The 24,352-nt window shown below is 38.9% G+C and overlaps 1 protein-coding gene across 1 annotated transcript; it reads right to left on the reverse strand.

Moving 5' to 3' along the window:
- Position 1: 1 nt before the first annotated feature.
- c8b (complement component 8, beta polypeptide) lies at positions 2-23,395 on the reverse strand. Its single transcript, XM_036596835.1, has 12 exons — positions 23,268-23,395; positions 19,464-19,590; positions 18,800-18,950; positions 16,589-16,730; positions 15,379-15,511; positions 12,535-12,729; positions 10,590-10,830; positions 7,320-7,448; positions 5,416-5,579; positions 2,978-3,131; positions 1,843-1,911; positions 2-292 (listed from the first exon to the last, which is right to left on the reverse strand). The coding sequence occupies exons 1-12, from the start codon at positions 23,318-23,320 to the stop codon at positions 132-134; spliced, it is 1,719 nt and encodes a 572-aa protein (XP_036452728.1). The 5' UTR covers positions 23,321-23,395; the 3' UTR covers positions 2-131.
- Positions 23,396-24,352: the final 957 nt, after the last annotated feature.

The raw sequence follows: 24,352 nt of genomic DNA on the forward strand, positions 1-24,352 counted from the left end.
GTTTGTGTTGCTGTATGTTTTATTTGTTTATTTGTCAGTAACAGTAGCAGTGAATGCTCCATATGTGAACACACAACATGCTGAGTCAGAAAACTTTCATGCATTCCCTGAAAAGCTGATAGAAGGACTGTCTAAAATTCAAAACAATCAGTTGTCTCCTCATTTGGCCCTTGACACGGCACTCCACTGTTCTGCGGCGCCGGATTGGTGCACTGACGTGTCCGCCGTTTGGTTTGACCGCTGCAGGAGGACCACTCAGACCAGCAGCTCCAACCACCGTCCACTGCAACTCCTACAGTGGACAAAGCAAACAAAACAGAGTCAAACAATCCATTATTAAATGTGAATCTTATTAATCATGTATAGATGCCCATCTGCTTTTTCAAAATGTTTTTATTTATGTATTTGTAAATAAAGCAAAAGGCCACTCTTTCTGTCCCCTTGCTGTGAGGTCAGCACTCCTCAGTTAAATACACATTCAAGTGTTCAACCCATTAAAATTCCAGGCTTGTTACTTTGGGCCCATCTTCGGCCATTTAAAGGGTTAAACCACCGTTTGGGCCAAAAGAGGTTCAGTATGTGCTTTTAACAATAATTTGGAAGAGAAAGCTGTCAAATCATGAGACAAAATCTGCTCATCATACTGATGAAGGTGATTTAATGAGCATGAAGCTGAGAAACACATTCAGAGCATTAGCACACAGTTGCTTTAACTGCTAACTGAAACATTGCAGGTTTTTTTCTTTCCTAACTAATTAACAGAGGATATTTTTCACAGAAACCTACACTAAACTTGTTGTTTTTTAAAAAAAGAACACATTTATGCATGAATTTAGTGTCGTGATTTCCCCCACGTTCCTCCTACAACAAACACAAACAGTGTGATGGAGCCCGACTGAGGAAACGAGAACGTTTTCAAGAGGAACGCTGCCTCTTTTCAGCTCTTACAGAGATGATCAGAAAAGGCCTTTGTAAATGGAAAGAGCTCAAACAGCTGTATATGGCAGGGAAATAGGAACTTTTGCATGATAGTTTAATCATGATAGAATAAAAATAAATTAATCAAAATAAACATAAAATTCTTATTAGTTGCACACATTGCGCCATACATCAAATTAGAGATGAAGGCATCGGATACAACATTTTTATCATTAAACTGAAATGGGTGCTTTTTTTGCAAGAAATGTAGTATTCTGATGGAAAAAGTCAGTTTGATGGAAACAAGTGGGTGGAAATTTTTTTTAAAGCATTTGCATTTTAGCGCTTGCAATTGTGGATAGAAATGTAGCTGAGAAAATTCTAATTTTAAAAGAAGGCAATTTAGATGCTGCATAAAAACTGGCCTCCTTTTGACCATTATATTATATTTTGTTACACAGTAACACTGAAAAGTTATGACACACCTACTAATGGAAGAGATTTGCTATATTTTTTACTATTATGCACATAATAGAATAGACATAATCACATATGAAATTATTCTAATCAGACGTTTTCACTTTCTGTCAATTAGGGCCGATTAGACCCTGCCTGAAAACAACACACCTGTTTGGTTCACAGGACACACAGTCCACTCTTTTACTGTTAACAAGGCAAGCACAGCAATTAGGATGGTGTAGTTGGTGTGTGTTTGTGTTGGGGGGGGGGTCATCAATTTCTTTACAGTTATGAAACCCATACATTCAATCAAGTGTGTCTAAACGTTAGACTGGTAATGTGCATAAACCAAAGTTGATTCCTGATTTCATCCCTACTTTTCATTCTAGAAACAGGTCAAATAGAGTGACGAGCTAGTGAGACGTGTACCAGCAGGACAGTAAAGACTCATGGACAAAGACCAACCTGTTCTCATTGTTATTTCACAGCTTATCCCCCGAGTGCCAGCAGGACAGACACACTCACACCTGCTGCCTGAGGAACACAATAAAGAACATTTAACAGTCATAATAACCTCAGTGCTGAGTTTAACACTCAAAGATCAGCTCTATGATAATAATAATAATAATAATAATAATAATAATAATAATAAATCTATAATAAAGCGTTACTGATGTGGTTCATTCTACTGAATTGGTTCAGAGCTCAAAACCAATTGCAGACTTTTAACTGACTTGGACTTTAGATTTAAATCCTTTTGCTTAGAGTGACCCTGTTCATTAAGTATGTTTAATTTATTAATTTATTATTTTGTCAATCATAACTTTACCAAAATGTTATCAAATGTTTCGGTTGTAACAATTTTAGCTCATTTTGAGCAGAACTCAAAAAACACTGGCCAGTATATGACTAGCAAACACAGCTTTGAACAGTTCACACATAAAATCGTAATATTTTTCATCAGAACAGAAAAAAGTTTAATTAATTGCAGAAAATATGTGTTTCGGTAGTGACAGTTCTTAATGTTTCACGCTGATTTTCAGACTTTAGGACACATTTACTTCAAAAAGGACAGGTGCAGTCTCTCTTTTACACATTTTAATAGTAAATATACTTAGATTAAAGTAACTAATGCTTACTTTATTTATACATTTTACTGTCACAAATGTTAGGGGTTAGGGTTTGGGATATACCCTATACATGATATTTTTGTATATACTTTGTTTATTACTATCTCTATTCTTTTTTTCTGTACAGTGGAACCACAGTTTGAACTAATCTGGTAGGCTGGCCCACGTAGCACTTTTAGATGTAGGTACAAAATCTCAAAGTGCTTAAAACAGGAATACAAGTAAAACAAACAGGAAAGAAAATAAGTCTATAACTAAATTTTAAATAAATGATTAATCACTTAATGGTAATTAATCCCATTATAAAGGTTAAAAATGTATACATGAATAATTTGAATTAATACTAATATAATTCTACTTAAGACTAAACAAGTGGAGCTTTGTGCTTCTTGAGTTCATGCACTGCTCCTCCCGCAGCTCACTTGCTCATAGCTGTAGGTGGACAGCGTAGCTGGACTTTAGAATCTGACCTTTGAGGACGGCCACTCCGTTGTTTAGGCAGGGGGTGCAGCGGCACGAGCTGCCCTCACTCAGATACTCTGCCAGCGCGCGCCGCAGGTTCTTCTTCAGCATGTTAGCGGAGGTGAAGTCTCGCGCCGTCACCAGCTCATACAGCGGAGACAACTGCAGCACAAAACAGTCTTTAAAGCTACTCATTTGAGGAAAACTCCTAAAAATACCTCCAAAACACAGCACAAAAAAGTGATTAACAGCAGTGGATCTCCTAGTTTTCATGTATGTGTCCTTCCTTTCAGATATAACTGTAATGCCAGCCTGGCTGATCACCAGCAAAACCAGCATATGTTCTGTTTTGGCTGCTGGTATGGCCAGTATGGCCATGCTGGGTGACGGGCTAAACCAGCACCAGAGCAGCAAAAACCACCTCAAACCAGCAATTTTGCAGCAGGGTACTTGGATACAATAGGCTGCTAGGCTAAGAAAAGGGGCTATTTGGAAATTCTAACACAAAAGTAATCAAATTAGCACATTACAAAAGCAGATCTGATCAGCCAAGACACATTTGGCATCTGAAGTGTGCTTCTATAGTTTTACACTGTAGCTACGAGGCTAACGTTGCTAACAATTAATGGAAAAAGTCAACAACACCCCACCAGTTAGCTCTGCACTAACTGCATGCCTTTATCATCACGCAATGGCATCACATCATTGTGGAGTTGTTAAGTAATCTCTAATAGACTTTCTTATGTGGCTTATTTTTTGTTAGATGAAGACAAAAAAGGAGAGACATATGTTAGCAAAGCTAACAGTAGCAGCAGCCATTAGCACTGTGACACCTGCAGGTCTGTATCCTCACACGCTTGCTTCAAAACTGGATAAAAGTGGGGAAATCCTCAGCTTTATTGCCCAGTTTTGAAGAAAGTGTGCGATGATTTAGATATGCTGTTTTCACAGTGCTAAATCGTGAAGTATATCGGTGTTGTCGGAATAAAACCTTTCTCCAAAATGGTAACTTTACAGGAGAAGGAAAAAATGTACTTTACTTTTAATGTAAGTCAATGGAACCAGAATATTTCCCAAGTCATTTTGGACCATTTCTTTTAGTCCATTCATTGTGAAATTTACACATAATGTAAAGGTCCACAGATATTTTCAAATTATGACAAAAACGACAAAGTGGAGATGTAAAGTTTTGTTCTGACAGCTGCGATAAGATCCCTGCTGAAGAAAACAGCACAGACTAGCATGCATTCCATGCTGGTCTAAGCCTGTTTAAGCTAGTTTATGCTGGTCTAGTGCTGGCCTGGTGCTAGGTGGTCAAGCAGCATGACCATGCCAGGTGACCAAGCGTAACATATTGTCAGTGTCCAAAGAAAAACAAGTATTTCCAAAATGGTAACTTTACAGGTGAAGGCAAAATGTTCCTATAACCCCCTAAAATCCCAGATTGTTACATACTCAGGCTTATTATTCAGTAGCTACAGGGACTTTAATGCAAACTGGCTGAACTATTCTTGAGTTATAGAAGTGTGTAATAAAACTTTGGGCCTGCCGGCGGGCCCTGGCCATGTAGGGGGTTAACTTTTAATGTAAGTTAATGTAAAGTGATTGCATTAGAAGCAATTTTGGAGCTTTAATTTTAGTCCAGTTGTTATGAAATTTTCACACAATGAAAAGCTGCTGAGCTCAACTTATGAAAATAAGCCAAAAATCATAAAGAATGACGATTTTTTTTTTGTTAATATTCATAATGTGCTTTTGGTGTCCCCAGCATAGTCGTTTAAAAACCATACAAACATTGTGAAACAATTTTTCAAGTTTTGAACACATTATTATGAATATATAGCCATGTTAACTTTCACTTAAAAAATCATTTTATACATTTTATCCCATTTTCTTCGATGGAGACAGGGATTTTGACATGTCTGAGGTGCTGCATGGTTAAGCTGAATGACTCTTTAAAATGGTGAGAGAACACAACCTTTAAAAAATTTCTACATTTTCTTAAAGTTTTAAAGATAATTGTTAATAATTTAAGCAATCTGCCATTTTCATAAAAATATCAAGCTATTTAAATTAGGAAAGTTGAGGTCAAGCTTAAGCTGTCCACCCTGTTGTGGTGAAATATTGAGATAACAAACAATTTTAGAGCAAAACATTTCTGTTAATGAGGTCATCTTAAACATTTCAACATGCAACCGCTGGTTTTGCTGGTGACCAGGCATGTCCAGCCATGCCACAGTTTTTCTAGCAGTGACTGCATCACTTGTTAGTAGCACCAATGCAAAATTAAAGAAGGAAATTTTGGATTCCAGACTGTATCCAAACTATATATTGACTATATTTGGTATAAGAGAAAAAATGTGCACATTAGATTTTTTCTGAAATCAGTTTTAAGTGAATTTGCACTGGACAGTGAGGATCTGCCCGTATGCCTGGTTGCTCTGACCTTGGTGCGGATGAAGTCGGGGTTGTAGTAAACAGCGTCCCCCCACCGCTGCATGATATCTGGGTTTGGAAGCTCCTTCGCGGCCAAGCGGGAAATCGTCTCACTGTCGCCCCCTCTCACCACGGCGACATGTTCCTTCAGGATTGAAGACCGATCCTCCGAGTCTGAATAAAAGTACAGTCGAAGTTTAGTAGCTGTAACTCATTTATAAAATGGAGTGACAAATAGAAAGACACAGCATCAACCTGCCACGGCAGAATGTTTATCAGCTAGAATTTTTCATTTCATTTTTTTATGAAAAGCACATCATAGACATGGCTTGTAATTAACATTCTACACTGATTCACTCGCATTCAGCAGACTATTGATTCTCCACAAGAGGGAGCTATCAGAACTGCTGTAGTTTTGTGTGCATCATTGAAAGGGAGGAAACTGGAACGTGCCCACGCCAGCAACCGCAAACTGTGTTTATATGGAGTAAAAGCTCCAAAACATAGGAGACATCATTGTGTACTGCTGGACAGAGTTATCATACTTCAGCTACACTGTAAAGACCACAGGCAAAAGTGAGCAAAGGGCTGCTATTTCATGGGACTCATATCCAGATAACGACCAGATAAGATTTAGAAAATTTGAAAAACAAAAACACATAAAACCAAATTGCACTTGAGTTGCATAATGTAAAGCGTCCTGCGACTTATTTGAAACACATTTGAAAACAGTTGCAAGTGTCAATCAAAATGGCAATAACACATCATGTGATCATGTTGACTGACATACTTTCAAACCGTTGATTTCACCGGATCAATGAACAGGAAAATAAAGGTGATTTATTGTGTGGTTGTTTATGAGCAATAGCAGCACATTTATGTCATTAAAAAAAGCAAAAGAAAAAATACAAGCTGCTAATGTGGTTAACTAGTGGAATAATCAATGTGTTGCGTGCAACTTTGATTTTGAATGACTTCATGTAACTGTTGAGTTGCACAAAAACTATGTTGCAGGCAAGTCACAACATGCAACTAGTTGCATGAACGTTTTACCATGTAAAGCCAAAAGCCAATCTGAGCTTAGCAAGATTAAATCATTCCAGAAGAGATGTCTTTCATGTTAAAGGGGAATTCCCCTTAAAATTTCTGCGTGATTGTTATGGTGCAAACACCAAATGAATACCAGACAATATATGTGTATATATATATATATGTGTGTGTGTGTATGTGTGTGTGTGTGTGTGTGTGTGTGTGTGTGTGTGTGTGTGTGAGCGATAGAACAAAGAATAACTGGCGACCCATTTTGTCAAAAACTCACAAGTGCGCCCTCTCATGGTAACAACAGAGCAGAGTCTTGCAGTAGAAAACGTCACCAGTGCTGTCGCTAGACTGGAAGTGTGAGAATGGTCTACTGTATCAAACATTTAGCGAACATTTTTTATATTTCTATCAAAGAAAGTTATATTGCAATAATTATTGTCCTCATTTTATCGCCCAGCCCTAGCTGAGAGTCAAAAAAAGTCATTCAGAGTGGTTTGGTGTGAAATGCTCCGTTCTAGAGAAACGTACAGAGTCTGAATTGTTCACAGTGGTGGTGATAGTCACCCAAAGAGTTTAATGCCTCTAAAACCTCCCTCACATGAAGTCACTACAGAAAATGGTTATGAATACACTGCCTGATTAGCATTATGTAGCAAAAGTTAGCATTACGCTAACAATAGAAATTGAACACAAATAACACAAAAGCTTTTCGAAAGAAAACTCATCGTGCCTAAGAACACCCTTCCCCGTGATAAAATCGCAGTAACGCCCAACCTCTCGTGGCTTATTGACTTTTGAGGTTCAGACGCTGGCCTTTATTTTAATCTGAATCAGGTAAACAGTGTAGCATGTTTTTATGCACTGGCCCCTCACCTCCAAACTCTTTCAGCAGACCGGAGCAGTCTTCCGATGACATCCCTGCAGACACAGGCACTCCTTGGATTATCGCCCCAATTTTAAATCCCACTGCTGTACATCTCTTAACATCATCCAGACTGTAACCTGTAGAAGCACAGAACACAGACACGCTCGCACATCAAGAGAGGAGAAAGGACATCAGGGCTGCCCAAACCTGGCCCTGGAGATCTACCACCCTGCAGGGTTTAGCTCCACCCCTAATATAACACACCTGATCCAGGTAATGAAGCTTCAGGAGCTTCGGAAAATTAGAACCTTGTGTGCTGGATCTGAACTGTCCAGGGTGGTAGATCTCCAGGACCAGGACTGGGTACCCCTGCTCGAGGTCTTCTAAAGCAGTGCTTTTCAACACGTGAGCCACGGCCCCCCAGTTGGCTGTGGTGGCACTGCTAGGGTTTTTGTTTAACTTTCAAAGTTTGTTACAACATAGACAATCTTAATCAAACGTATTTAAAGTATGAATATATTGTTTATATTTTTCTCAAAAATAAAAAGTTGTATTTATATTGAGCTCATTGGCTGTTCTGGCAAATGCCAGCTCGTTATGCTTATATATATTTTCAGTGCAAGTCAGTGTAAAACTGAGGCTGGACCATCTACATGGGAAGAGGCCACTGTTTCTCAACCAAGCATAAGTAATAAGTAAGTTTAATAAGTTACCCTTTATTAGTCCCACAACACGGACATTCACCTCCACATTTAACCCATCTGTGCAGTGAAACACCACATACACACTAGCGAACACTGACGCTAGGGGGCAGTGAGCACACTTGCCCAGAGCCATGGGCAGCTCTTTCCACAGCGCCTGGGGAGCAGTTGGGGGTTGGGTGCCTTGCTCAAGGGCACTTCAGTCATGTCCTGTTAGCTCAGGGGATCGAGCTGGTGACCTTCCGGACACAAGGCTGGTTCCCTAACCTCCAGCCCACGACTGCCCCAAGCAGAAACCCAAATAAAGAGATTACAGCAGTGAGTAGCCTGCACAGCCTGAGAACTGCAACCACACAAAGCTTTGAAACAGTTTATACCATCACTTTGAGACTAAACATAGTGAGTCCTAAACCTATTGAACTGAGCCAATACTCTGTTTGCAGCTTTCTCCCTCTTCGGCCTCAAGTCCAGCACTCGGTAGCTGCCAAACAAGATCAGCTATCTCATTTGGTGAGTCAGAAAAATGATCAGATCATTCTTCTTGTAGACCCTGCAAGCTTTTGTGGTCATTTGTGAGGGCTGTGAGATGTAAAGCTTGGGAGCCCATGTTCTAGAGGATAATTCCAACATAAAAGACTCTGAGATTCACTCCCTGGCCACTTTATCAGAAACACCTCTCTTGTGTCGCCATCTTGCTCATGTACATTTAGGGACAGTAACTCATCTGCTGATGCACGTTTGCGGTGGTCATCCTCTAGCCCAGAGGTCTCAAACTCAAATGACCTGAGGGCCACTAGCTGGGCTTCTCAAACGGGGGGGTGGGTGTTAGGCAGTTGAAAAAATGTGGGGAAAGTATTAATTTTACCCACATAAAGTTTTTCATCTAACATTAAATAAAATGCAGGAAGAAAATAATTTGAATTTTAACTGCCTGAAATAAAATTAACTGGATTTATGTTTTGCAAACATATACAGTATGCAAAAGTTTGAACACCCCTGGTCAAGTGACACTGTTGTTGATTTTCTAAGTGAAAGTAAGTTACACACACATTCTCTACAGAGAACACACTTACATATTTTTTCTTTTGCAAATTTTAGTACATGTTTATATTTATTTGCTGAGTTTAACATGTTGGAAAAAAAATGAAACCTAAAATATAAAATGTGATATAAAATATAAAATAATTTAAAATGTAAAAATGTAAAATAAAACATAAATATAAAATATATTTTAATGTTTAATTGAGTAAATAAACAGTAATTGTCATAAAATGTGCAGAAGTATGTTCTCTGTACAGGATGTTAACTTTGACCAGGGATGCCCAAACTTTTGCACATGACTGTATGTGATGGGTTGTATGAAGCTGTCTCATGGGCTAGATGTGGCCCGTGGTCTGGAAGGTTGAGACCCCTGCTCTAGCCACTGGTCAGTTTTTCATTTAAATATTAAACTCATGACAAATCTAAATCTTTCAACTTTTAAAGAAATCAAAAAGAGCAGAAGAAAAGTATTATTTTCACAAGGTGAAATTTAGGTGTTAGTTTTTGGGACAGAAACCTTCCCATAGAAAGTACCATATAAATGATGTAAATATCTATGGTCTGTATACTTAATTGTTTTTTAATGAGTACTTTCACTGTGGGGCCACAGTTTGAGCTAATTTGGTAGTATGATCCATTTAGTGGACCCATGATGGGGCTGGGCAACATGCAGCTCCAGAGCCTCATGTGGCTCTTTTACTGTCCCTGTTGCGGCTCCACAGCAGAATTAGATTTTTAAGTAAAAATAAAATAATCCTCTTTTTCAGTAAAATAAAGCTCTGCTGATCATTCTAACACAGTTTTGACACTAAATGGTCTTGAACGCTGGAGTTAAAGTAGCCTATAACTGCTAATTCACCCTTTAACCCTGAATTTGGCACGAAGACTGCTGGTCACAGCAATGAAGAAAACAGTCTTGCCTAGCTAGGAGATGAATGGACTCATTTGCATTCATAATCACTCCAGCTGGTTTCCTGATACGTTTAATCTGCAGAGAGAAACTGACTAAAAAGTCGCGAAGCTGAAGTCAGTTTCTAATTCGCCAGCTTCTTGTTTGAATTATTCCGTTCCACCTTAAATGGTGCAGCGGTTACATTCTGGCACGTCAGGCACCATTTAAGGTGGAGCATGAAAATTCGAACAAGAAGCCGCGAATGAACCTCGTAAAAAGTCGCCGTTGAGAGACATTTTACAAGAAACTATTCTGCTTTTGCAAAAAAGTTTCCTGCCAGAGATGCGAGAAAAGCAGCTACAGCTGAGCTAAAGCTTAAAGCAGAGCAAAGTAAGTCTGCGTTTTCTTTTATATTCATTTTTTTACCCTCTACTAGGACATCAGCACACACTGACACATATTTACAGACAAGTAAAATGGACATAAAATGTTGTGGCTCCCACGGTGGTTAGATTTTTGCTGAAAGGACAAAATGGCTCTTCTTTACATTTGGGTTGCCAACCCCTGACCCATGATGTAGGTACAGCTCATGAAGTGGTCAGCAAGTGGAACTATAAGAGGTGAATTGGTTGTTTTGCTCTCACCAGATTTTTTCAGATCCTGATTGCTGATGATGAGGGTGTAATCGAAGTCTCCCCCGAGCGTAGCCTCTGTAATATAATGGGTGCCGTAGTCGTTATAGAGGTGGCGGTACTCTCCGTACGTGTACTCCAGCGGCAGAGCACGCAGGCGGGACAGGAAGTCCGGGTGCAGCATCAGACCGTCTGTCTTTAGAACATAGCGCGCCAGCTCGAGCTGAGAGTGGGCATGGATGAATTGGCTGTCCTGCAGAGGGCACAGACAGCAGAGCAGGACTGAGGAACCGAACTGTAGTTTGCAATAGACTTTCCCCTCTTTCTATTTTGATACTTAATATTAACTTGAATGAAACTCAAGGTCTTGAATTGGTGCTGCTTGGAATTGGACCCTGGTCAAATGACATGTTCTGTTGATTTGTGAAAATAAGTTAATCATCTACAGGGAACAAACTTATAAATTGAATTTTCTCTGTATTATTTCTGTTTAACACATAAAAAAAAAACAAATAACTTTTTCACAGGGCGCATTTTATGTTGTTTTCTTCCCCAAATATATTCAATTCAGTAAATAAACAGTAATTGTGTATTAAAATTGCAGAAGTCTGCTCTCTGTAGAGGATGTGTTCACTTATTTACACTTAGAAAATCAACAAAAAAAAGTCCTTTGACCAGGGTGCTAAAACTTTTGCATACAGCTGTAAACATCCCAATGGCAGCGATAATTTTAGGTAAAAAGCTCACCATTACAGAAACAGTCCAACATTTTTACTTGAAAAACATATTTTTTTACATGTTTTTCATATTTTTTATGAAGTATTGCATCCCAAGAAAAGGGCATGTTTCTATAAGCAGTTACATATTTATAAAAAATAGCAATAATACATTTTAAAAACTGCACTTTGCTAATTGGTGGGCTGTAAAGCTCCCATTGCGTGTAAGCTACATTAGCCTTGTAGCTCGAGTGCTAAACTAATGAAGCAAACTTCAGACACCAAACATGTCCTGACTGGCCAACGACATGTTGGTTAAAAGGGAATTCCAAATATTATGTTCATAATTTCTGCATAATTTAATGGTTAAGATTAAATTTAATAGTTAAGATGTAAACAGAGTCATTCAGAGTGGTTTGGTGTGAAACGCTCTGTTCTAGAGAAACTTACTGAGTCAGAATTGTTCACAGTGGTGGTGATAGGAACCAGACGTCCACCTCTAAAAGCTCCCTCCCAGAAAAATATTACATAAAATGGTTATGAATTCACTGCCTGATGTCTGAGACAGTTTTATCATAATAAATATGTTTTTAAAATCCATTCAAGGTGGAGAGGTGCATGGAGGGTGTTGTAAGGAAAACAGTCCCCCAAAGAAAACATATTTTTTCGGATTTTCCACTATTTTGCCATCATCAACACTACATATCGCTGTTGTCGGAAGAAAACCTTGTATCTCTAAAATGGTAACTTTACAGGAGAAGGAAAAAACTTCTACTTTTATGAAAGTCAATGGAACCAGAATATTTTCCAAGTCATTTTGGGGCATTTCTTTTAATCCATTCATCATGAAATTTTGAGACAATGTAAAGGCCGACAGGCATTTTCAAATTATGTCAAAAACTGAAAATTGACAAAAATGGAGATATGAGGTTTTCTTCCGACAGTAGCGATATAATAACTCAGAAGACTCGTGTAGGTTCACTGGTGGTAAATAAGTCAGTAGCAAATAAAATGGCTACATTTTTGTTGTGCTCATCATGGCCATCTGGTTCTTATCACCACCACTGTATATTTAGATGTTGATATGTATTGATATCAATAAAATTAACAGGCAAGATAAATTACACTAAGACTGGACTGAATTTCTTTAGGCATTGTTTTTTTTTGTTATTATTATTATTATAAGGTAATTCATCCCTCTGTTCTCTTCTCCTTCACCCTCATCAGTCTTGTACTCCTACCGTTCCAGAAAACTGCCGAAGCTTCTTCACAGACTTCTTGTACTGCTCGTCGTTATAGTCGTAGCTGAGTGAGAATCCTCCCAAAGAGAAGCCGAAGGAGACGCTGGTCTTGGACAGAGAGGCTCTCATAGTTTCCTCAACAAAGTCTGTGTACGAGCTGTAAGACTCAAGCTTGAATTCGTGTGAGCCTTTTGTCTGGAAACAGGAAGAAAAAAAAATCATTCACGTTTGAAATTTTTAGCAGCTTTATAGATTTGCACATCCTCCACACCCCGTATTCATCATTTTGTACATCCTTTATGCATCCTGTTATTTATACAGCTCTGTATTCTTCATTCGGCTGTTATTTGGTTTGTCAGTGCTCTACACACACAGTGTGATCTCTGTCTGCCCAAAGCCGTCAGCTTGTTTTCACTGAGAATCTTCATTCGCAAGTAGAGCAGCTCAGTTCTAAAAGACCACTTTTACCCTGTTCTTCAGTGGTCAGGTCCCCCATGGACCCTCATAGAGCAGGTACTATTTGGGTGGTGGATCATTCTTAGCACTACAGTAACACTGATGTGGTGGTGGTGTGTTAGTGTGTGTTGTGCTGGTCTGAGTGGATCAGACACAGCAGTGCTGCTGGAGCTGATAAAATGGACAATGAGCGTAAAAACAAGTTATGCCTGATCGGTGTATAGGCTCGCCTTCCTTCATAAGACTTACACTATGCTGTATTGTTTTCAACTGTATATTGTATATATGCTTGTGTGCATTTGAATTTCTGTATTTCTGCAACAGATGCTAATTTGCATTGCTGATAGAGACACTGTCAAGAAAAGCCCTCTAAGAGCATGAGTAAGACACTGAGAGGAACCAAGAATCAAAACTCATAAACATAAAATGAAAAACTCTCTAAAAGCATGAAGAAGAACCACTGACAGGAACCAGGGGCCGTATTACAGAAAATTTGTAAGTCTGAGATCATATCTTATCTGCTTTGTTGTCATGGCGACTTCAGTTAAGACTGAATTTAGGACATTACAGAACAACAGTTCTTAAGTCTATAATCTTATCTTATTTGCAGGTAAAACCGTATTACAGAAACATCCTAAGTTGCCAAAATATCCTAAATATTTTCTTAACTGTAAGATAAACCTGAGAGCGTCTTAACTTCTGTTTTAATCATATGTTTATATTGTTTTATGCAGTGAAAGGCAGCACAGCTCACTATAACTGGCATAAAGATGCTATATTTATCTACACTGAAAACGGTGCTTTCACTTGTGAGTTATTTTCTAACAGCGTTTAAAAGCCTCAGACGCTGCAGACACGATCTCCACCATCCCCGCTTATCACCTTTGGGTGTTATTGTTGATGAAAACTCATCAGATAAAATATTCCAGTGATGGTGGTAAATAACGAGAAGACAGAGCTGAAAGTGTGTCAGAGCTGAAAGTGTGTTAGGAGGAATAACGTTAGTGCACTCGGCTAAAGCGTTTGGGAAATGGAGACTGAAACTGGACACAATATTCTTACCTTTCAGTTTATCGCGCTTTAGTTTTATTTGACTTTCTTTACACCAATAATGGTAGATATCGTTAGCTGTCTGACTAACTAACTTGATTACGTATTTACGTCTCAGCTGTGTGAGCATATACTGGTCCGCTGACTTGATAAGGTCGGCACCCCACTGACTTGTTTGCCACTGCTGGTCCATCCTCTGACCACCCAGATTATTGCATCATGCATAGCTCTAAGTTCTTATTCTCCCCAAACAAATTTTAATTGCACATAAAATAGACAAATATTACAAACAACTGAGAGAGAAAAAAATCATGACTAGGCCTGATATAAAATGATTTTTATAGTAAATGTTGTTGATGACGCTGTGATAGATTGAAATGATTTACTAAACTAATTTATAAAGAATAACTAAAGAAAGGAAGAAGGAAAAATCAGTAAATCGGACTGTGAGGGGAAATGAGTGATGATAAATGGAATTTTGTCTAATACTCTGCTTACCCATTGGTGGGCTGCCCAGAAAACCCTGAGCAAAACACCAGTGGACCACCAGATTTGCCATCAGTGGGCCGACAGTGGTCCACTATCCTCTTGCTATCAGGGCTATGGTCGGTTGCTAGGTAACAGACACGACAGTTGATTGTCGACTTTGATCGAGTAAGTTAAAATTTCCTAACTTCGGATAAGAAAAGATGCTGCAAGATAAGATAAGATTCTTAAATTAAGATCAGATTTGCTTCTGTAATACAAATTTGTGAAAAATCTTATCTTGACCTGTCAGATCTTAAGTTTAGACAAAAAGATAAGAATTTTCTGTAATACAGCCCCAGAACTCAAAAGGAGAAACTCTCTAAGAGCGTCAGGGAGAAGCACTGAGAGGTTCAGCTTCTGAACAAAGCGATGAATCTCTCCACACTACTTTCGCTTTTCCAAATGGAGATTAGCCTGCCCAGTGCCTGTTTACCCATTCTGTGAGGATATCTCATGTGAACTTGAAGATATTCTGGCCAATCACATCTTAGCACCCTGAAAATTCCTTGTACCCTTAAAATCCCAGGCTTATTACATACTAAGGCTTATTATTCAGTAACTACAGTGCAAACTGGCTGAACTATTCTCAGGTTTTAGAAGTGTGTAATAAAACTTTGGGCCTGCTGGCGGACCCCGCCTTTTAAGGGGTTAACTGCAAAATAAATAAATGAAGGGTGGTCTTGGACATTTCACACAGTACTGTATATCAGATTCTTTTTTATTAAATAAAGCAAAGAATTTACGCAGAATTAATTTACACAGGTCCTTTCAAAGCATGAACAACAGTATGGTGTGCAGTGAAAGACTTGCCTCGAGTGTGTACTGTTGGACATTGTATGGTTTCCTGAAGCGTATGTCCTGGATGTAGTGGGGGAGGCAGCCGCCGGCAAAGTAGCGATTATCCAGCACCAACCCCTCCAAGTTACTGTTCAGGACATTGATCCTAAAAATCAATACAGTGACTGTTATCATTATACAAGTGTTACAACAAAGGAATGTTGGTCAGTGCTCGTGGTGTTTATATTCTCACTCTACTCAACAATCTGATGGAAAATCTCTGTTTACATTCACACTACAATGTAATGTTCAATGCATGTTTGATTCAAAATGACATGCATGCATAGAGAACCACTTAGTGTAGACGTTACCATGACAACAAGCATCACGTGAGTCCAGTCAGAGTGAGATGAACAGCAGTGAGCAGTGCTTGTGTTTCTAATCGCTTTAAAATGATGTCAGACTCAGAAAAATGTACCTCACGTCCTTATTAAAGAAGGCCGAGAGGAAGACGTCGTGTTCTGAGACACATAAGCTGGACGCCCGTCCCACCGCCGTCTTTTAAAGATCAGAGCATAAACTTCGTCTCCTCTGCAGACCAGTTTCTGCTCGGCCATGTTGAACGTTATAAACTTTCACTATGACGTGACACACATGATCAGAATGGACTTTCCGATAGGGAATGTAATCAGATACAGGTGTTTACACGGCTATTATTCTTCTATTTAACAGATTATTATTGACAGGATTACCCACCACGTTCAATCGGATGGCCTCAATCGGACTAGACTATTCCAACTGAGGTGTTTATACGGATGTATTCTATTCTGAGAGTCGGATTACCAGGCTGCATGTAAACGTGACTAGTGATGGAGTATATCTGAATGACAGAAATGTGTATTGTTTTTACAGCAGGGGGTTCTCACCCCTCCCCCTTCACCCCTCATTGCTTGCTAGCAGCTCAACACAGACATTTCACGCACAGAGAGACAACAGTGTCCTAATTCATCAGAGTTACAGGGAGAAATATTTTTTCTGATGATAATAGTCAAAAATATCTGAGTTCCCATCCCACCAGGGGAAGTAAATTAGGGAGTAAAACATGACCTTCCTCTGTGTTAGTTGAGCATGGCAGGTACAGAGAAACTAGACTGGCAGTGCAGTACGAAATGACACGTCATCCCGACCCAGTGAAGGTTCTTCCTTCCCTTCCCTGAAGACTGTACATCCCTCACATACGCACCCTTTGGCCAGGTTCTCGATGCCGTAGTACTCCTCGGTGGGCTCACTGCAGGCTCGAAACACCTTCTTACAGCCCTGCTCATCAGAGCCATCACCACAGTCATCATCACCGTTACAGCGCAGACCCTCCAACACACAACGGCCTGCACAAAAGCCAGAGACCACCCTTTCGTTTATTTGACTTCTAGTGAAAACGGTCAAGTTTTTCATCTCTCAGCATCAGGAAAAAAAGCTGAAAACATATTTACACACAAAATTACACAGAAGCCTCAATATATATAATATATAATAACTAAATATGATACAATTTATTTCAGTATTTCATGTGTCCTCATCATCCTTTTTAGGAGACTTGCTTTCAGTTTTTCAGAAAAATCTGCTTTTAGTTTCCACACCTCAAAAGTCTTAGGAGTTGGTTGCACTTTCTGCTTCTCTTGATTCAAGTGATATAGTGATGTAGAGGTCTGGACTCTGGGGAGGTCAGCCCATTGTTTTGACAACACCAGCAGCTTCTTTATTTGATAAGTGTGTCTTGATCTTCTTGTTTTTCTTGGTGCTTAATTAATTTCCTCCCAGTCAAATCATTTCCAGATGGCATTGCATGATGTAGATTTTACTTAGAAGCATTCAAGGTTACATTCAATCAAAAACCAGATACCAACTCCAGATTGTTATACATGATGTACATGACGAGCTGCCAAAAACAGAAATATTCCATATTATGTTGCTCCCTGTAGAGGATGTGTTCATTTATTTACACTTAGAAGATGGTTAAACAATAAAAATAATAAAGCCCTGACAGGCTGGACTCTGAGAACTGGGCTCTGACAGTAGTAATGGGACAGCTGTGTGATGGTTGTATAGTAGTTGTGTTATGGTTGTTATTTGGTTGTGTGATGTTGTAGTTTGATTGAGTGATGTTTGTGTAGTAGTTGTGTGATGGTTGTATAGTAGTTGTGTTATGGTTGTTGTTTGGTTGTGTGATGTTGTAGTTTGATTGAGTGATGTGTGATGCTTGATGTTTGGCTGTGTGTTATGGTTGTAGTTTGGTTGTGTGGTGGTTGTGGTTTGTTTTTGTGATGTTTGTGTAGTAGTTGTGTGATGGTTGTAGTTTGATTGAGTAATGTGTGATGCTTGATGTTTGGCTGTGTGATGGTTGTAGTTCGGTTTTGTGATGGTTGTGTGGCAGTTGTGTTTTGGTTGTAGTTTGGTTGTCTGATGGTTGTGGTTTGTTTTTGTGATGGTTGTGTAGTAGTTGTGTGATGGTTGAAGTATGATTGAGTAATGGTTGTAGTTTGGTTGTGTGATGCTTGTTTGGCTGTGTGGTGGTTGTAGTTTGGTTATGTGATGGTTGTGTGGCAGTTGTGTTATGGTTGTAGTTTGGTTGTGTGATGGTTGTGTAGTACTCGTGTGATGATTGTAGTTTGGTTGTGTGATGGTTGTGTAGTACTCGTGTGATGGTTGTAGTTTGGTTTTGTAATGGTCGTGTAGTACTTGTGTGAATGTTGCAGTTGTGTTTTGGTTTTAGTGTGGTTGTGTAAAGTTGTGTGATGGTTGTTGTTTGGTCGTGTGATGGTTGTGCAGTTGTGTGATTATTTTTGCTCAAAAAGTTGTTGTGGAATGATTGTTGTTTAGTTGTGTGATGGTTGTGTAGTTACTTGTATGATGGTTGTAGTTTGGTTTTGTAATGGTTTGTAGTTAGTTGCACTTTGGTTGTCTGATGGCCGTGGTTTGTTTTTGTGATGGTTGTGTAATTAGTTGTATGATGGTGTAGTTTGGTTGTGTGATGGTTGTGTAGTTAGTTATCTGATGGTTGTGTGATGACTGTGTAGTTAGCTGTATGATGGTGTAGTTTGATTTTGTAATGGTTTGCAGTTAGTTGTATGATGGTGTAGTTTGGTTTTGTAATGGTTTGTAGTTAGTTGTATGATGGTGTAGTTTGGTTGTATGATGGCTGTGTAGTTAGTTGTATGATGGTGTAGTTTGGTTGTATGATGGCTGTGTAGTTAGTTGTATGATGGTGTAGTTTGGTTTTGTAATGGTTTGTAGTTAGTTGTATGATGGTGTAGTTTGGTTGTATGATGGCTGTGTAGTTAGTTGTATGATGGTGTAGTTTGGTTTTGTAATGGTTTGTAGTTAGTTGTATGATGGTGTAGTTTGGTTTTATAATGGTTTGTAGTTAGTTGTGATGGTTGTGTGATGGTTGTGTGACCTGTGCTGGTGCAGACGAAGCCCTGGCAGAGTGGGCTCTTGCTCTGGCAGCTGTAGCGGGGCGGGGGGGTGCAGGACTCCTCCTGATGGCCGAGCTCATGACACGGCTCCCCTCCGAACTGAGACAGCTGCACCAACCTAGCAAAGCGATACTGAGAGAGAGAAAAGAGACAGAGTGAGAGAAAGACAAGAGAGTGAGACAGAGAAAGAGAGAGACAGAGAAAAGAGACAGAGTGAGAGAAAGACAAGAGAGTGAGACAGAGAGAGAGAGACAGAAAGAGAGACAGAGAAAAGAGATGGAGAAAGAAAAGAGAGAGAAAGAGAAAGAGAGAGACAGAGAAAAGAGAGAGAGAGAAAAGAGAGAGATAGAGAAAGAGAGAGACAGAGAAGAGAGAGAGAGAGAGAGAGAGAGATAGAGAAAAGTGACAGAGAGAGAGAGAGCAATAAAGTTAATCAGCCCGTCAGTTCTGTCTGTGCAGTGTTGTAGTGGTGGTGGAAGGTAACTGTCAGGCTGGTGTGTTGATAAGAAATTGGATCTTTCTGTGAGTCAAGGGTGAACAATTGTGTCAGTATCCATATGAGGTTCCCCTAAAGATTTTAGGGGGCTTCCATGGACCCCCTAAGTGGGAAGCTCTGTGTGTGTGTTGTGTGTGTGTATGAATCACCCTCTTTTTGAGGCAGGGGACACAGCGTGTCCATGAAGACCACTCAGACAGAGCGCAGTCCACAGGGTCCAGAGGGGGCCGCAGCTGCACTCGGTCTTCCAGCTGACCGCCCACTATGACAGCCAGACTTATGGAGACATTTATAACAGCAAGATTTAGACACGTACTTCAACAACCAGATCTGTCAGATTTACTTCACTAGACACTCGTAAAGCAATAGTTTGACACAAAATACAAGGTACCCGATTTCCTATTACCCCAAATGGACGACGGGTAAAATGAGATTTAAGATTCAGAGCTCAGGTTTTAGTTATGTGATGTATTATTGATCATGTTTATAGACATCAGTACATCAGTGTCAGAAACCACACAAACAAGCGTATTAGAGATTACTGAGCAACAACATGATGTAAGCATGCAGCTTCCGTTACTTGTTAGCTACATTCCCTGGATCAAGTACATTTGGGGTGAGAAAAAAATGAAAAGATGCTGATATTTTTGTGCAGGTGTGTGGTGTGTTTAAAGGAAAGGCTCCTTGAGTCAAAATCAAGCCGTCAAAGCTTCTAAAGAAGCATTTATTTAAAGATAAAGTGTCGAAATCCCACCTGTGCACAGTACTTACTTACTAATAAATACAGTGCAAAAGGCAGAGACCACCCTTCATTTACTTGATTTAGTTTATCTAAAAGGCCATGAAGGACAAGTTATTCATTTTTCAGGAGATATTTGTGAGGAGAGAAGATTTAAGATAATCCACTGTGAAAAAAACAGGAGTTTCCAAAAACTGAAGTTCAAAAACTGATTAAAAGCTACAGAGAAAATGAGGCTCCTAACAACCACCCAGAAGACCTGGTAGACACCGAAACTGCCCCCATCAGATAAACAGCACTTAAAGCTTTCGTCTTTGAGAGAGAGGAGAAGATCAAGCTGCTTCAGATCTGAAAACATCTACAGGTGTTTCTGTCCATCCTTCCACTGTGAGAAGACGACTCAGCGCTGTGGGTCTGAAAGGATGTATAGCTGATCAAGAAGAACCTCACTGAGAAAAGGAGACGGACACCTGAAACAAAGGAGCTGAACAATGGACTGACCACCCCAGAGTCCAGACCTTAACATCACTGAATGTGTTTGAGATTTCTTGGATTGTGAGAAGCAGAAAATGTAACCAACTTCTAAGACTGAACTTTGGGTTTTTTTGTCGGCCTTTATGCTTTCTAGTGACAGAAAGGTGGACCTTGACATGGAGAAGGTTGTTCTACAGCACTTTTATTTGTATGTGCTATAGAGTTGTAGTTTTAGGGTCTCAATACCACAAATTAAGTCTTGGCCTTGGACTTAAGTACCTGTTTGAGACCAGAGTGCAGAGCCTCCTTTATTTAAATTCTATTTTATGTTTTCTTTTTTATGCTGAGAACACAGTAAAGCACATTTTAAATAGTGTTGATTGGGGTCTTTAATTAAAATTCCATCCATCCATCCATCCATCCATCACCGCTTATCCTTCTGGGTCGCGGTGTCAATAAGGTCCAGATAGAGAAAATTTCCTCAAGCGAAGGTCCAGAACATCATAATGTCTAACCTGCATCATGATTCAGTGCCATATACTGTTTACTGAAGTAGCCCAGTAGGTATATCAGCATCTTATACAGTCAACAACTGAATAAATAAATAAAAATAATTCAAATAAAGTACAGTTCAGTCATATTTCAACAATATTTATTGTCAGTTTTCTCTTTTTAGAGCATGACATGTGGAATAACTTCTCTCTGACTCACTTTCTTCTCTGACTGCTGTTTCTCGCCTCGTCCCTCCCCTGTGTGTGCGTCACTCACTCGAGTCTCAGTGCTCATTGTGACCTCTGGTGTATAGTGTAACCTATACACTATATTTCCTAATATACAAATAAAACTCTGGAAATTCACTCTAGTTATTGCTTAATGATGTAGCAATTAGCCTGGTGATTACCTTCTTACTATTAGTAAAGTATAATTATTACGTCCCCCTATACAGACGGTACCTAACTGACTATTAAATTGACTATTAAATGTATGTGTTTTCTGTTTTATTTCTCCTGATGCTCAAAAGATGCTCATAACTTGTACTTAATGGCTGTCTTGAATGTAAATTAAGTCAAATTAATGGTGGTCTCTGACTTTTGCACTCAGTACTGTATATTGACAATTCTACCAAATTAGTTCAATCAATTCCACAGTAAAAATGCCATTTAAAAAACAATGAAGTATTCAGGCCTTAGATTCAGGCCAGGATTATGTTATTATCTAATTAAACCCAAGACATTTACAGAGACAGTAATACACTACACATAAATATATACACAAAACCATAATTTATAGGGCTCTTTCTACTGGAAAGAGTCTGTCCCAAACCCTAACCCCTTTATCTAACCCCTCAATTTACATTTGTGAAAATGATACATTTTTCAATGTTTATTTTAAAGATGTTTTTCATTCATTATAAAGTGAAGTTAATATTTAAATTGATTATAAGTAAAATTTTTAAATAAAAAAAAACTTTATTCAAAAATTGCTGTCCCGTGTTTTCATGTCATTACCGAAACACAAAGAGTTTTAGTATGTGGGTGGGGCCTTATTTTAGCCACACCCCTGCATTTTAGAGCAGGAAGTGAGGCTGCATCCCTGTCCCTCATGGCCACATGGTGAGCAGTTAGATCACATTGGGCCTCGTTCACCAACCGTTCTTAAGAAGAAATTTCTTCTTAAAACCCACTTACGCAGTTTTTACGAAGATTCTGACATTCATCAGTGTTCTCTTATCTGGGATTTGTTCTTAGGTAAGAACAGAATCTACACACACTCAAGAGAACAAAGGTGAGAACAGTTCTGCGCTTTAAGAACACGTCATGAACCTGACGGAGACTTTTTCTTGGGACCTTCTCAAGAACACTTCTTTTAAGAACAAACTTCAGAAGATATTGCGCAATGAGGTCCAATGATTTTGAAGTAAATGTGTCTGAAAATCAGTGTGGAACATTAAGAATTGTCACTACCGAAACATATTTTCTGCAGTTTAGTAAACTTTTGTGGTTTAATGAAAAATATGATTTTAAGTGTGAACAGCTGTTCAAGGCTGTGTTTGTCAGTCATGTACTGGCTGCATTTTTGAGTTCTGCTCAAAATGAGCTAAAATTGTCACTACAGAAACAGTCACTACTGAAACATTTAGTAAAATTTCATTGTATTGGTAGTGACAAATGAGTGTTCAATCATGTATTTTAACCCTGTAAAATCCCAGGATTATTACATACTAAGGCTTATTATTCAGTCACTAAAGATACTTCAGTGCGAACTGGCTGGCCCACCGGAGGGCCTTTGCAATGAAAGGGGCTGATAATATAAAAATAATTAAGGTACAGGGTCACTCAAAGAAAAAGGAGAGAAAAAGAGTTTAGTCTAAAGTTTAAGTCAGTCATTTAAAAGTCTGAAATGACTCACAAATTCAAACACAGACGCTATGTAGAATCACCAGTACACTGTTATCATCTCTAAACAGGTTCATTAAACCATTCAGCCTTTGTAAATCATTGTGTTGAATGATGTGTCTTTGTATTTATAATGACTGAAACTTCTGAACGACTGAATGATTTGCAGTGATATGAGTCACATTCACTTAAATAAGTGTACAGTCCCAGAAATCAGGCAGGAGGAAATGTCAAATATCGTACATCTGGAGTGTAAGATAATGTTTGCTGACGGTATCAGAGGAAAACCGAACAGCTACTTTAACAAACGCAGTAAAAAGGAATAAACAGGTGAATAAACTGACCTGATGAAGAAGGTATGAAGTGCTAAACTCCTCACTGTTGGATTAAAGGCCATTGCAGTTTAGTGAAACAGTACGAGACCCAGCAGAAGAAGCACAGGACTCTCTAAACTCTCTTATCTGAGACTCTCCTGTGTGTAAACACACACACACACACAGATCAATACTGCATGTCAGCTTCAGGCCTAGACCAGCAGAACTCTGTATCTAGAACCAGTCTGAATGTTTTATTTACTGCAAACATTTATCATTCATTCATTCATCCATTTATGTATATATATATCGCTGTTGTTGGAAGAAAACCTCATATCTCTAAAACGACAACTTTACAGGAAAAGAAAAAAACCTACTTTACTTTTAATGTAAGTCAATGGAATCAGACTTTTTTCCAAGTCATTTTGGGTCATTTCTCTTGGTTCATTCATTGTGAAATTTATGTACAAAATAAAGAGCAACAGGTATTTTCAAATTATGTCAAAACTGAAAAACGTCAAAAATGGAGATGCAGGGTTTTCTTGCAACAACAGCTGTATATATACTGTATATATTGCATATATTATATTGTTCACAATGCAAAGGGCAGCATTTTTAAAGGGGAATCCTACTGTTTTTTTTTAATTACTGCATAATTAAGTGGTTAAGATGTAAACAGAGTCATTCAGAGTGGTTTGGTGTGAAAAACTCTGTTCTAGAGAAACTTACTGAGTCAGAAATGTTCACAGTGGTGGTGATAGGAACCAGACGTCCACCTCTAAAAGCTCCCTCACAGAAAGCTATTACATGAAATGGTTATGAATTCACTGCCTGATGTCTGAGACACTGTTTTGCATGAGTTTAAAGACATTTTTTAAAATCCATTTATGGTGGGAATATAGGGAAAATAAGGCCAAATAGTCCCTACAGAAAATATATTTTTCCAGATTTATGACGATTTTACCATCATCAACATTCAATATAAACTCAGAAGACTCCTGTAGGTTCGCTGGTGGTTTTGATAGTAAATAAAATGTCTATATTTGTGTTGTAGTCATGGTGACCCCTGGTTCCTATCAGTACATCAAATTTAAATAGTATAAAAAACAAAAAGA

The sequence above is a fragment of the Colossoma macropomum genome, unplaced genomic scaffold (genome assembly GCF_904425465.1).
Source record: "Colossoma macropomum unplaced genomic scaffold, Colossoma_macropomum, whole genome shotgun sequence".
Classification (NCBI taxonomy): Eukaryota; Metazoa; Chordata; class Actinopteri; order Characiformes; family Serrasalmidae; genus Colossoma; species Colossoma macropomum.

Excerpts from the sequence above, each read along its gene's own strand:
- c8b (XM_036596835.1), bottom strand. The coding sequence starts at position 23,320 with ATGGCCTTTAATCCAACAGTGAGGAGTTTAGCACTTCATACCTTCTTC. Across the intron at positions 16,731-18,799 it reads CTTCGTCTGCACCAGCACAG|GCCGTTGTGTGTTGGAGGGT; the intron begins GTCACACAACCA and ends GCTTTTGTGCAG. Across the intron at positions 3,132-5,415 it reads CCGACTTCATCCGCACCAAG|TTGTCTCCGCTGTATGAGCT; the intron begins GTCAGAGCAACC and ends TTTGTGCTGCAG.